The sequence below is a fragment of the Numida meleagris genome, chromosome Z, assembly GCF_002078875.1.
Source record: "Numida meleagris isolate 19003 breed g44 Domestic line chromosome Z, NumMel1.0, whole genome shotgun sequence".
Taxonomy (NCBI): Eukaryota; Metazoa; Chordata; class Aves; order Galliformes; family Numididae; genus Numida; species Numida meleagris.
In genome coordinates, this window is record NC_034438.1 from 34552205 (window position 1) to 34567775 (window position 15571).

General features: G+C 38.7%; 1 protein-coding gene across 2 annotated transcripts in view; it reads right to left on the reverse strand.

Moving 5' to 3' along the window:
- The window catches only part of MLLT3 (MLLT3, super elongation complex subunit), a 117883-nt gene that overhangs the window by 35144 nt on the left and 67168 nt on the right, over positions 1 to 15571 (reverse strand). For both annotated transcript variants that reach the window (XM_021380812.1, XM_021380814.1), the window contains 2 exons: positions 4083 to 4202; positions 1800 to 2408 (listed from right to left, as the gene is read on the reverse strand). In XM_021380812.1, the coding sequence (XP_021236487.1) occupies positions 1800 to 2408; positions 4083 to 4202 (729 nt within the window). The remainder of the gene's footprint in view (positions 1 to 1799; positions 2409 to 4082; positions 4203 to 15571) is intronic.

Genomic DNA, 15571 nt, shown 5'->3' on the forward strand with positions numbered 1-15571 from the left:
ACAGTGATATGGACCATACTGGCCCTCCCACTGAAGACCTGCCTGTTCCATGACCCAGGATGTCAATATTAATATAAACCAGAGCCCAGATCGGTTGATGTTGCTTCTCTCTGAGTGGGATTTAGTAGCTTACTTTCTCGGCAAGAGTAGCTTGAAAAATTACAAAACTCTGAATCTGCTTTTTTCTTTAGTACAGAATTAAGGCACCCCTCATGTCCTGCAGGTAAACTGCAGATGGATGGCAAACAGCAGGACAAGGGGATTTGTGTCATCTATGAAAAAAACAAGTGTGAACGTTATAACACTGATAAAAGGCAGGAAGTTGCAAGACAAACATGGCAATGCACATCAACAATTAAAAATTATTTTAAGCACCTGTCTGTATCCTTTACTTATCAATTATCTGCAAGCTGCTGTACAGCACACACATCTGTAATGCCTGCATTTGTAAAATTCCAGTTACACTGCAGTTTCTTTTTTTTTTATTTTTTTTATTTTTTCCTGTTTGAAGAATATTGAAGATCTGATGTAGAAATGTATATGTATACATGGGTACCTATCTGAGTAAAAAGGAAGTCTAAAATCAAACTCTGTGCTGATTGGCTGGCTACACCAAGGGTAGGTGGTAAGTCTTATGGTACTGCCATGACTCATAATGAGCTAAATATTCTATTTTAAAGACATTAAAATATAATTAAACTATGGCTGTTAAGTATGAACATTTTCAGGTTTAAAGGGAACTTCATAACCAAAACTTCAACAGTGCTGTAGAGAGGGGCCTATCATTTTACACACCTTCCAAACTGTATAGCCTTTGCATGCCTTAATTGACCATGCATTAAAATGCTGATTTAGAAACACAAGAGAGACTTGAGAATTCTCCCTGCCAGATGTTTCTATGAAGAACCTAACCATCGCTACCTCCTCACAGCCTGTTCCAGAGAGTGTAAGCACAACTATGAATCTGAAAGCAGTAATGGAGGCATACAAATAGAACAAAATGAAAGAATTGTTGAATAAGCAAAATTAGTAAGATTTTCTCTCTATCCAGCTGATTGCCTCAAGCCATAAGCACAAATGAACACACCAAACAAGCCTTCTCTTCCTATCCCTTTCCTTCTCTACTCATCTATCTGTAAAAGATGCTCCTGAAGCTGAACCCTGCCAGAAGAATGATTTAAATCTGAGTCATCAAAAGAATATTGTGCTTTAAACAGATGAGCAGGCACGGAAGAAATATTTTCAGGAAAGCAAACTTCCATAAAAACACTTTCTTGTTGGGTAAGTCTATTAACTTTGGATAGATTCTACTCATCAGAGGGAGGATTCAAGGATCTCCTTGCCCATTAAGCTGGCATCATTTACAGAACTGCCCTTTTTAGCAGAAAAATAACAAACAACACTAAATTACTGCAGTCTTTTCCCCAATTCACTGAATTATCTAATGCCTGAGCCCAAAACCTTAGCATGTGAAATAGAAATATTTAAACCAATTTCCTTCAATCTAAAAAAAACCCCATGAAATTCAAAAAGAAGAAGATCAAAAGAGCAATACTATTTATAGCCATCTTCCCTATGCTCATTAGTCATAACGCTGACGTTTATAAATTGAGTAGACTTGATTACAAAATACAATTCAAACATAATATGCATATGTTTAAACAGCCAGTAGTCAACACCCTTCAGTTGGAACAATTTGCCAGTAAAAAAAAGAAGAGAAAGGAAAATACAAATATGGCACACAATCCCACAGACAAGGAATACTTTACACATATGAAAAGAAACGAAACACCGCTTACTTCAGATTTGGAAGACATATTTTCCTCCATGTCAGAATCATTGGGATCTACAATATCATCAAATGGTGGCAGAGTAGGAGTCTTCTTTTCCAGTGTATCACTTTCAATTTTGACTCTCCCCATCCTGAGCTGAGACCTGTCCTTTGTTTGTTTTTTGTCAGCTGAACAAGTAAGAATTAGCGAAGGCGCATTAGAAAAACTTTTAAATAATGACTCTGACACACTTTTTTTTCTCTTTTTTACAGAAGGTTCATCGGAGTCCAGAACAGAGGGCCTTTTAGTAGGGGTCTTCTTTTCTTGCTGCTGTCCACCTGTAATGGTAAAGATGGGGGCGTTTTCAGATTTTGGTTCCTTGGACATGGATTTGGGTTCCTTGAAGGCCATCTTAGGAACCATTTTTTCATCTTTTAGTGGTTTATTTTCTTTGGGTTTCTTAGAGGATTCTTTGGAAGATTTGTTGTGTTCCCTGGAAGGTTCTTTGAAGGCACTTTTTTGTTCTTTCGAGTCTTTAGAAGTTTTTTCCTTGTGCTCCTTTGTTAACTTGTGGGGCTTTGAAAAACTGTTACTACTGCTGCTACTGCTATTTATGTTCAGAATCTTAGTTGGGTCCTGCAAAAAGGGGATAAAAAACTTTAAAAAAAAAAGAAGAAAAAAGATAGACAAAGTACACACAGGATTGATGCCCAAAACTTTGAACTGCAGGGTGAAAAACAGAAACAGTAAATGACTACATAAGAATTGATAGATAAACTATTATAAAGTCGTGAAGCATGAACAGTTATTACTGCCTGTCGGTACATGCAAGACAAAGGTTAATTTTTATCTCTTAAGAATCAGATATGGCCTTCAAGAAACATTTTAAGGTGAACATAAAGATTGGTTAACATTTCCTAAACTATGACCATTAAATTTCAGGAAAAAAAAATCACAACAAAAGATCACCATATGAATCACATACTGTTAACAGTATTACTTCAGGACATTTCAGGTAGTGCTTGATTACCATACCACAATCCCCTCTCCAGCTTTAGCCAGAGCCTTTCCCTTATACAAAATGGTGGATCCAACCTGGCTATATCAGACATGATTTGATATGAAACATCTCAGCAGTAAATGTTGTTTAACGGAAAACCTCTACTAAAAAGGTTTTCTTCTTTGTATTTACTGTTGTCTGTATTGAGCATTTCATTGCATTTTTAAATTCAATAGTTATATGTGAGATGGATTTCTGAGCAGGTGACAACTCAGAGGTCCTATAAGACAGGGAAAAAGAGAAAACTTAGACGTTGGGCAGAAACAAACCCATCATGCAAACCTCCACAAAATAATCACCCCTAATGGACTGAAGAGATGTGGACATGAAAAAGGATTGTCCCAAAAGTAAAATACAGTGCATTATGGATTAATTCTAAAAGCATCTGTAATGTCTCTAAATGTCTGGAGAGCCCATACTTAGTCACCAGAAAGTAAAAATGTTCCACCAGTAACTTACAACACAAACATGGTGGAGAAAAATCAACCTAGAAAATAAGAGTGGATGGAAACACTGTAATTGGTTTTTTTTTTTCGCTCATGTGGAGCTATTTTAAACGTTGGGAGAAAAAAATAAAATTAAAGAAGTGACAAACTAAATAATTGCAAAATAGTTTCATGAAAAACTTCCACAGCATAATCCAAATTTTTATCACAAATAAACAGAATGGGTTTGTGATCAGCAAGCCAAAACTCAGACTCTTTGGCTAGGTTACACTGCCAAGCTACTTCTAACCACAAGTCAATTTTGAAATTTCCTTATATATGTACACACTAAGATATATACAAATATCCGCTAATATCCCTTACTAATGAAAGATAAATTACTTTGAAATACGAAGTTGTAAATACAAATCATTGTATACTGGTGACATTTGAACATATGAATGTAAGGCACTTCCTTGTTTCCCAGGCCAGTAATTAAAAACAGAAATCACATTTCCATCCCCAGAATCCCCTCGTACTACAACAGGCAGTTAGTATTCCATCTGGAAAAGGAGGAAAACACCTGTGCATGTTCAAAAACTAGTAAAGCAATACTCCACTTAGCACCTATTCTCACTAACATCCCTGTTCTGCATTACGTTGATGTGGCTAACAGTAAGTTTACACTGAAGAAATGTTGATACATATTGTCACCACTGGACTATGTCACAAGATTGCAAAAATACCTAGAGAAACCTTTCTTCTCAAGTTATTTCCGAAGAAAAGCCTTATTGGCTCAAATATTTTCTGACAACTAAGTCTCACCTTTGGCCCGTGAGATGATTTCTTCTTCACTTCAGAAAAAGACAGGGAGTTACTAGGAAGGTTGAGGAGATGAAGGCTCTGCCCTGAAGAGAACGATGTGCCATCTGTCATAACCATAATCTGTTACAAGAGGGAAAGCATGTAAGTCAAATGTTACCAACAATCTCATCTAAGTAACTAGCAAATCACTTTAGTGTGAAAATAAAATCAATACAGCAAACGGTATCCTTGTTTCTTCTCAAAAAGGAATGAGTTAATGAAACCATTTGGCCATCCACTATTGAATGAACAAATCATATTCTTCAATTTGCATACAGCTACAATGCACCCTCAGAAAACTGCAAAACTTCTTCTAATATGGCTGTTTACACGGCAGTGCGTACTTAGTCTTCTTTCCCTTGCCCCAGGCAATGTCTCACATAACACATGAATGTTCGTCCTGCCTGCTCTAAAAAGATCTGCAAGCTACTGATGTCCCATACAGAAATACGTATGTACGTATGTCTTTGCTCTCCACTAAAGCAATACAACAGAAGATTGTATTGGGCAAGGGTGGCAAGTTTGTGGTGGCAGGGGTGACCTCAGAAAAGAGACCCCATCCTGGACAGAGTGAGTTCCAGTTAGCACAAACAGCCTAATAGCAGGACACAGCTGAATGCCAAAGCAAGGCTGGTTATGCCTCTAGGAAAAGAGAATGAAGGCTGAGATGGAGAAAAAGAATGGTGAGAAACTGCAGTGCAAATACTGAAGTCGGAGAGGAAGCAAGGGGAGAAAATGCTTCAGGTGCCAGAGCAGGTATTTACCTTCAGCCTGCAGAGAGAACCATTCCAGAGATATTCACCCATAGCCCTGAGAAGACCATACACCAGGGCAGGTGGATATACCTAGGAGGGCTACAGCACATGGAGAGCCCATGCTAGAGCAGTTCTTGAAGAACTGTGGTCTATGGACAGAACCCACACTGAATCAGGGCAAAAGCGTGAAGAGGAAGGAGCAGCAGACAACTGCCAAGGACTGATCTCTTCTACTGTTCGTAGAGGAGGAAGAGAAGGAGGAGGCGTCAATAATGAAGGAGTGATGTTGAAGGAGGGAGGAAGGGAAAGATGTTCGGTTTCTAACTTCAAGCTTCTGCTTTACCTAGCGTACAGTAAATTGGAAGGCTGGTGACCAAACATTTTTGCTGTAACAAGGGTCTAGCTGCCTGTCTTGATTTTAAGGGCTCCTAAGCACAAACAGATAATCCCCAGAGACCACACATAATTCAGCCAATCAGAGTAGTGCCCTATGGTTAGCGCATTCAGTGGTAAATCTACAATGTAGATGTGTATACTTCACATTTTAACTCTCCAGTCAACAAAAGTCAAGAGGGGCTAAATTTATTATCCACTGCTTTTTCAAGCCAGGATTTCAATTTCTTTGTTTATTCATTTATTTATTAAACATAAGCTAAAAATAAATCTTTGTGCAGTCAGCACTGTTCAAAAGATGTTGTGGTAGCCTAGAAAATATTAAGGGACATGTCTAGGTAATAAGTATTACCTTTTCTGGCCTGTAAGTTGAGCATCCATCAACACTGCAACTAGAATGCTGGGGAGGATAATGCAGGCAATCTAAGTCAGAACTTAGATTTCTTCTCCTTCCTTTTCCATAGGATCATTTATTAAAAAAATATATTTTTTAAATTATTCATGTATTTAGCAAAAAGTAACATTCCACACAGGGCACATAAGAAATTTCGTCCCTGTTTTCCATTTCTCAGACTTGCAAGCCAGAACACAGAAGAGACAGAAATCCAAAGACCAACAAGGCAGAAAACAATGGCATCCATCCGGCAGTAACAGCAAAGTCAACAGCAACTAGCTACTGTGAATCACAGTAACTGAACGTTTTTAGCCTGGTGATTACTTTCTAACCTCAACTTACCTAGGGTTTCAGCTGAATTCAGTGCAGCTGAAGACAAGGAAGGGCAGAAGTAACAAATAATCAGTGATAAGAAAAATGTAGCCGCATGTGAATATCTATTGTGGTTTAAGCCAGCAGGCAGCCAAGCATCACATTGCCATTTGCTCACTCTTGCACAGTGGAACAAGGGAGAGAGTGGAAACAAAAAATAATAATAAAAGAGACGTAGAAAGGTTGAGATAAAGACAGTTTAATAGGACAGAAATAAAAGGGAAATAAATTGATTAGAATAATACACAAAACAAGTGATGCACAATGCAATTGCTTATCACCCACTGACTGATGCCTAGCCAGTGTCCAAGCAGTGGAATCTTCCCTGGCCAGCTCCCCCCTGTTTATAGTTCAATATGTTGCCATTTGGTATGGGACATCTCTTTGGCCAGTTTGGGTCACTGACCTGTTTTAGTCTCCTTCCAGCTCTTCATACCCCCTCCCCCCCTCCATTCTTCTTGCTGGCATGACAGTATGAGAAGCTGATATGTCCTTAGCTCTGTGCAGCACTGCTCAGTGTATTATCAACATTGTTTTTCTCCTAAATCCAAAACGCAGCATCAAACTAGCCACTATGAAGAAAATTATCTATCCTAGATGAAACCAGGACAACACCATAAACCTGTACAACAGATAATGATTGAGACAAATGCATTTTCTCTATCTCCTCTAACAAAATCAATCCAGTGGATCATTAAATAAGATTGTTCTCTTTAATTTAAACTTAATGCAATGTTTTAAATCCACCAACTTCATCACCAAAAATACCACTTGCATTAAAACTAATTAATCTTTCAGCAAAAGCAGATACAAGATTACCCATTATTACAGAGTTTAAGCAGGTATTTTGTTGACACAAGCAGTTCTGTTCATACACTCATGCAAGAAAATAATGCATAGGTACGTTGTGCAGAAACATAGTCTGGAACATGAGGGTTTGTCCTAACTTGATAAATGAAAGCAAAGAAACAAAAAACTCTGCTAAGAATCTTTCTCCCGGAGCTGGAAGCTGCCATCTTCTCCCTAAAGTACAAAATTCTGACTCACTAGAATAAATTGAAATTCAACAACTGCACACATTTTCTTTTTAAAATTATGAAACATTTCAGTTTTGAAATATTTCTATATTTTATAGTTCTATTATTTGTATAATACACATATTCTTAGAAAGCTGACATTTTAAAAAATAGATGGACTTCTCAGATAACTCAGTTTCTAGACAAGTATTCATTAAAGTATTTTTTGGACCATTAACGGTCTCAGCGTGCAGCTTATATGTTTAGAAACAGGATGACTCTCCAAAGAGAAATCTACAGGGCTTGGACAGATAACATTAGTACCACCTGAGGTAAGGCAGCTATGGCAAATCTGTTATATCATAGAATCATAGAATGTTTTTGGGGGGGAAGGGGTATTTGAAGATCATCCAGTTCCAACCCTATTGCCGTAGGCAGGGCTGCCCAGGGTCCCATCCAACCAGACCCTGAACATCTCCAAAGATGGGGCATCCACAGCTTCTCTGGGCAGCCTGTGCCAGTGCCTCACCACCCTCTGAGCAAACAATTTCCTCACATGCATGTCACACTCAGAAATAAAAGTGGGAAAAGGGGAAGGAGGAGGCAGCTCTCATTATGAAAATGTTTATCCTCCCAAATAACTGCTGCAAATATCGAGGTCCTGCTTTCCAAGATGTGGCTGAATATCACTTGCTAATGAGAAGTAGGAGATAACTGTTTTCTCTCTGTCTTTTCTTCCACACATACTGTGCTTATTTTTGTTTTTGTTTTTCCTCTCTTTTCCCTTTAATTAAATTATCCTTATCTCAATCTATGAGCCCTTTTTTTCCCCACTTCATTTTCCCCCCATCTCTTCCTTTGAGAAGGAGTGAGAGTGGTTGTAGTGGAGCTGTCTATCAGGGTGAAACCATTACACACATATATATTAGCCTTATCCATTAGTGAGAACTTCAGAATCCTCTTTGCACCTGCACACTGCTGTGCATGATGTAGACAACAATAAAAAGCACTTCTAGAAACTGACAGTTTTTACTAAGAAGGCTAAGAATAAAGTGGGCCCACAGCTCAGTAAGGCGAAGGACCAAAGAACAAGGACTTCATCAGGGTAGATTTGCTAAAAGCACTCCTGCCCAGCTAACACAACTGAAGTGACTGTTGTCTGTGGTTGGTTTTGTAGATACGTGGAAAGCATTAGCTGTTGTATATCTTGATTTTAAGCAAAGCTTTATGCAAATCTGCCACAGCCTTCTTACAGCCAGATCTATGAGATACGGACTGGATAAAAAGAAGATGAGATGTGTGGAGAATTAGCTGGACTGCTGAACTTAAAGGGTCCTGCTGACACACTGGCCAGTTGGAGGCCAGTGACTACTGGTATCCCTCTGGACACAGTCAACACTTGATTCAAAACTGTTTAATGTTTTCATTAATGATCCAAAGGGAACTCTCAGCAAGTTCACAGATGACATACAGGTAACTATTTTTCAAGGATGCCCCTGCGCTCTTCAGAAGAACATGGGAGTTAAAATGGAAGATTGTCAAGGGAGGGGAAAAAAAGGGTAGATTAGCTATTTCATAACACACCCAGAAAGTCAGAGGGTGACACCAACTCCCAAGAAAATCAGTCTCAAATCTAGAGTATATGGAGAGGTTATCACCTCTCTACTTGTCAGAGGATGCTGGAGAAGACAAAGATAAAAAAAAACAATAGCAGTACTGTTCAATGAAATAACTGCCAGACATGACTAAGTAAAAACAAGAGAAAACATACGTGCCCATTGACAGTATTCCCTGTCCTGCCCCAGTGTCTGCTCCAGTGTCACCAAAGACAGTTAATGCAGTTAACAGACAGCTCATTAATAATACAAGTCAGAGGAGAAATGAGAAACACTCCATCTCACTTTCTCTGTGAAAGAACTGATTTATTTATTTATTTTACACTGACTGGGCTGTTTCCTACACCACCATTAGTAAGCCATTCTATACAAAAGTTTTAGCTTAGGTTAGGAAGAGATAACTTCAAAAATAAGGTTCAGCAAGATCTCATCCTAATAATGGATCCAAGAAAAAAAAACTATCAAAACAAGGCAATACTAAATCTTACTGGAGTATACAAATAACACATTAACATTGTGCTGCTATTGTCTAGTAGAGTAACTAACTCCACCACACAGCGCAGCAAAAGTACAAGTGACATAAGCTGTCTTTTACACTCACTGGCCTCACCCGCAGACACAGGAAATGGCATTATGTATTTATTTATTTTTAACTATTCTTCTTACCAGTCCAATGCTAGAGAACAATTATATTATTTTTCCTATGTACAACTGTATGTTATGCAGCACTACACACATGTAAGTATTCAAACTGATCTGCTGGCAATACCTTCTGGCTTCTAGTTCAAACAGCCTTGACTAGCCTGCAGCTGTTGAGTTTGCAACTAGCACCTTTGTCTCTGAGTTGCTTTAAATAAAAAACACCTTCCCAGGCAAAGGCAAAGTGAATTCTCCCCCCAACAAAAAACAACAACAACAACAAAAAACCAACCAAACAAAAAAAAAAGGTAGGTTTTGAGTAGGAATGATCCTACCTTATTCATACACCTCGTGACCAGGCTCCATAATACCTGAACTGCTGGCACCCTCTAAACCCATTCTAATTTCCATCTCAGAAAACGGAATGCCCTGGAAGGAAAAGTTGTCATGTATTGGATTTATGTTGTTCCATGTGCCACTGAGCAATGGAAGGGATCAGGGAACAACTGTGCACTACCAGTTAACTCTACGTGATCACAGAATCAGAGTACAGTTAACATGGGAGGGGACCTCAAAAGATCATCAGGTCCAACCATTCATGGGGAAAGGAAGCCTAGGTAAGATTATCCAGCAGCCTGTTCAATCATGTCCCTGAATGGCTTGTTCCAGTGTCCCACAGTGATTGTTCTCGCTGTAAAAAAATTATATCAAGACAAAACTTCTCCCAGTGCAATTTGTACCTTGTCTTCTCCATGTGGCTCCCTCGTGGAGAGAGAGACCTCTGTACTCTTTGTAGCCACCACTAAAAGGGCTCCCCCTGAGCCTTATCTTTTGCACAGTAAAAATACCTAAATTCTTCAGTCTTTCCTCACAGGACAGGTTATCCAGCCTTCTGATCATGACCCTTCATCAGGCCCTCTCCAATCTGCATGTTTTTTTTTAATTGTGGGAAGCAGAACTGTACACAGTACTCCCAGAACGACATGACAAGAACCAAGTAGAGTGGCATCATCATATCTCTGCTAGCAATGCCGTTGCTAGTGCGGCATAGGATCCAGTTTGCCTCTGTTACTACAGCAGTAGATTACTGACTAGTGTTAAGCCTGTCCCAGTCTCTCTGTAAGATGGTTCTCACTTCTGATGTGTCCATCCAGTTAAATGTCATCAGTAAACTTGGTCACTTTCAATTCCATCAGCCAGATCATTTATGAAGACATATGAATATCTAGTGGCCTTCTATGACAGAGTAACTACTTCAGCGTCCAGGGCAAAAAGAACCTATGCAATCCACCTGTACTTCTCTAAGGCCTTTGACACGGATCCACACAACATCCATGTCTCTGAACTGATACTGATGGATTCACTTTTCAGTGTATAAGGAATTGCCTGGATGGCTTGTGGATGTCACTTGTATCCAGAGGCTGGCAGTCAATAACTCAATGTCCACATGCAGATCTGCAACAAGTCACATCCCTCTGGGGTCTGCACTGGGATCAGTACTATTTAACATCTTTGTCAGTGATGTGGACAATGGAATGAAGTGTGACCTTAGCATGTCTGTGTGTAACATCAAGCCAAGTGGTGCAAAAATATGACAGAAGGAAGAGAGAGCATTCAGAGGGACCTTGGCAGGTCAAAAAGCGGACCCACGTGTACCCAACAAAGTTCAAGGCCTAGTGCAAGGTCCTGCAGCTCGGACGGGGCATTCCCAAGGATTAATACAGGCTGTGTGATTAGTGCATTAAGCGCAGCCCTGCACAGAAGGACTCAGGGGTACTTACGGATGAAAAACTAAACATGGGCTGGCTGTGCAGGCTTGCTACCTAGAGAGCCAGTCATTTCCGGGTTGCTTCAAAAGAATAGTGACCAGAACATCGAGGGAGATGATTTTCCCCCTCTGCTCTGTCCTTGCAAGGCCCCACTCGGAGCCATCTAGCTCTGGGGCACCCAGCACAAGAAGGACGCAGAGCTGTTGGAGCAGGTCCAGAGGACAGCCAGAACATGATAAGAGGGCTAAAGCACCTCTTGTATGAGGAAAGACCGAAGAAACTGGAGTTGTTCAGCCTGGAGAAGAGAAGGCTCTGGGGAGGTCAGGTTGGATGGGGCTTTAGGCAACCTGAACTAGCGAAAGTTGACCCTAAGCATGGCAGGGAGTTAGGAACTAGACGATCTTTAAAGGTCCCTTCCAACCGAAACTATTCTATATTAAATTGTGAGCCCTTTTTCATGGACCCTTGTCCAGCAAACATTATGAAACCATAATACCTGTACATAAACCTACTTAAAACTGATTCTCAAGTTGCCCTATAAAAGTTGGCTTGCCAAAGACAGCACAGTTATCTACCAACAAGATCAACAGCTTGGAGTACCCACATATCCAACAAGAAAAATCTGCTTTCAGAACACTAAACACTGCTTTTCCGATCTCAGTAGAGAAAGCAAGAGGAAAAGCTTCAAAGTCTTCTGTAACTGTAAGTTTGTCACATCCTGTCACCCCTGCTATGCAGGAATCACAGTCCACCATTCTACACAGTTAGTTACAGAGTTCGAAACTGTATGAGCTGTCACAGTTGTTCCACATTAAGACGATGTTAAGGCACATCAGAGCTTCTGTAAGGGAATGGAACATTACCTAGAAGCTTCCCTGTCTTCTACTTTTTATTTTCCTTAAGGCGGGGAAGCCATCAAAGCTGGAATAATCCTGTCTCCACAGGGTCCACACCTAGCTACCTGTGGTTTCATTTAATGGGCTGGTAATTTATCAACATCCCCACACAGCAGCCTCAGAACAAGTAGAAAAATTTCCCCACATGAGCTGCTGAAAAATTTAAATTTTACTTTTAGTCAAATCTGAGATTTTCTGTTAGAATTCCAGGCAAAATTACCCATTACTACTGCATTTCTGCAGCACTAAAGATGCAATTACACTTGTCTGGCATATGGAATAAACAGATTTCTTTGTGTGGTCCTGGGCTGCTGCCACCCCACATCATTTTACAGTGAAGAATAAATTCATTCAGTACTGAAAGCACTAAGAGTAACAACAAAAACAATTGCTCTGAACAACTATTTCTATTCAAGAAAGTAATAATACTCTTAACAGAAACCCACAGCCTAAAGGAACAGAAAACCTCTTTGAATTCTTTTAAGTTATCTGCTTGAAACTGAAGTAATATATCATTTAAGAAAATTCAATTACCTAGTTATGAAAAGTACAAGCTTAAAGATACAACGCTGCTTGAAGGCAGGGATTATCTAAAGCTGGCTCCAAGTAAAAGCCAACTATTCTGACAGTGAAGGATTGAAAAGAAAAAAGGAGCAGAGAGAAGAGAGAAATCCTCATAATTTCATCATGTATTAGAACATGTATTACATAGGTTTATGAAGCACTGGAAATATATTTCTCAAATTTTACACAGTGAAAACACAAAGCTTTCAAAAATAAAACAGAAAGCAGTGCTTTTTTCTTTTAAAGCAAAACCCAAATTTATTCTCTGACAGTTTTGTTTCCTAAAAACTTCACCCCTCTCAATGCTTTTTCTCCTTCTTGACTCACTAACAGATCAATTGTCTTTAAGGAGAGTTACCTTGATATAGGAGCAGAGCCACTTGTGTTTCCAAAATCATTTTAAAGAACACAGACAATTGCAACACCTTTGTTGCTAGGAAGAGTCATCGCTACCCTAAACATGACTTCTTCCTGCACGCTCTGAGTCTGAAACCTCAAGCCGTATCATCACTAACCATGTAAATTTGTAATAAGGTTATGAACTTTCCTTTTTCGAAAGGAAATCCAAGCCTGAAATATTGTCTGCATACTACTGTTGAAGGAGTAAAAGACTGACTTTGATTCTCCTACCAAAAAGGCAAGAGCATTTCACAGTACAAACATTATTTGCAGCTGAGAGACAAAGGTACATTAAACTGCTGTCTTCACTTGAATTGACAATATTTTCACTACCTTTTCCTGCAAGATAAAAGAACTGGTTATTTGTTGCATCACACTGAAGCAAGTGATGCTTGAGCAAGCCTAGGATTTTCAGAGACAAAATCTAATATAAATATTATTCTTTATCTTCAAAATTAATTAGTTTCCTCTGTCTGAATAAGCATATTAGGTAGCATTTTCATTTTTTTCTGAAAATGAAAAATTTGCACTCCAAAATAGCAATAGAACAAGCACTACTGACAACATTAAATATATCATTAAGTCACACATTGTTTATAAACATGTTTAGTGGGTTTCAACATTCAAAGTCTACTTAATACTGAAGGTTATTATTAAATGAGTAAAACTTCCGTGTTACTATCATCTCTCTTTCCATATCCATACATAAGAATAACAAAGCTGCCTCTTTCCTCTTTGACTTCCAGGTTTTAAAGGCTGAAACTAAACAGAAATGGCAATCAACTAATCTAGGAAGAAATGGCTGTATTATGACCAATGCTAATGGCATTTGATTGATGAAAACTTTAATCCTACTGTACTTAGTCATGTATGATGCACAGTACCTAGAGCAAGAGCTCTGTAAGAGACTGCACATACAGAATTCTGTCACCACACTTGAGGATTTGCTTGATAAAAAAAAAAGTCAGATAACCACCAGAGTCATCACTTGTACGTAATATACCTTCTAGGATTTCAAACAGGTTAGATTGTGATATATGTTGCTAATATAAATTAGTCTTGCTCACGTACCTTTATTTTCTCATCATTAGGTACTACACTGTGGAAGCAGAGGAAAAAATTCTCAAGTTTGCTGTGAAAATGTTAACACTTTCCAAAAGAAATATCATTTAGAATATACACAGAATGACAGAATAAAAACAGTTACACAGATTATTTTGACTGAATTTGCTCAATGTACTGTTTTTTCTCCATAAATATTTGCTTATATTTATGAGAGTAAGGTCAGCTACTAGTAAGTTAATAGTAGAAATAAATATTTCTGAAGACTGCTAAGCTTGATAAAGGACTTTGTAAATTGGACAGGGACTTGTTAAGATTGAACCAAAGGTTTCTATTTACCTGCCTGATTACAGAAGAAGTGTCTCTAAAGCAAAATCAAATCTTTCTCTCTGTAAGAGTAAAAAATATGTCTTATACTGGAAGAGAAAATCAGCAGTTTGGTGACCTCCTATGACTGAAGACTGAGAGTACTTTCATGCTTCAGTTCTCATGGTATCAAATGTAACATTAAGATAGAAATATTCCATAGAGTTAATCTTAATAACTGGCAACACTCAAAATATATTGTTTGCCTTAGCTGAAGTGACATAGAAGCATTGCAAAGCTATGCTAAATTTGTTTTCTTACTTGTTTAATTACCTGTTATATCTAAATGTTACTCTTACACTCCCAATTAACTGTAGGAGAACCAGTCAGACCTCTGGGCTTATGAAAGAGTGGATACATATGGAGAAGGAGGGGAAGGGAACCATGAAAAGACAATGGCAATGTGTCTGCAGTTTTACATTTTTTCCTTTAATAAATAGGTTATTAGTCTGAAAGACAGAAGAACGTTTGCTCTAGGAAGTATCTCCTACTAGTTTGCATTTGAGACACAGCCTGACTGAAGAGCAAAGTTATGAACCTTCACAAGACAGCTCAAGAAAACACCAGAGCAAGAGATAGACAAGTCCATTCTGAATAAGAAAGCATGAGCATGTAAAAGAGAGTCTGGGTTCATCTACTGAATGAAGCCAAGTACTTCCAATTGTATATACAAACTGCAGCTGTTTTCCTAACCTCTACTTCCTTCAAGCATATGCCTCAGTTTACACATAAACAGTGTGACAGTCACTTATATTTTACAATAAAGCCTTCATTGTTCCTTTGTGAAGGATATAGTGCTTGTTGCATAAGAAAGTTCATGAAAATGAGAAATATCACGTTTAGTAATTTACTTCAGTTGAACTACATGTCCCATGACTATTCCTTGGAGAGCAGCTAATGAGAGGTGTAGATTGTCAGGTGCACAGAAATTAAGTGGTTTACACTGTTACTTACAAGCATAGCAACAACATCCTCCACCTTCGAGTGCTCTTCCTAAAGCTACCACTCAACATTCTACATTAACATGGTACCTCAATCATTTTGAAGGACATGAACTTGATTTTGTCTGCCTTGTCGCCAATCAAAGAAATTCAGTGACTGTAAGTATTAACTATTGACTTCAGTAAATGCAAAATCCACCTCTTGTACTTTATTTTACTGTATGTACCCTTCTTAGCCTAACATGCTGCAGTTACAACTAAGTTAGTG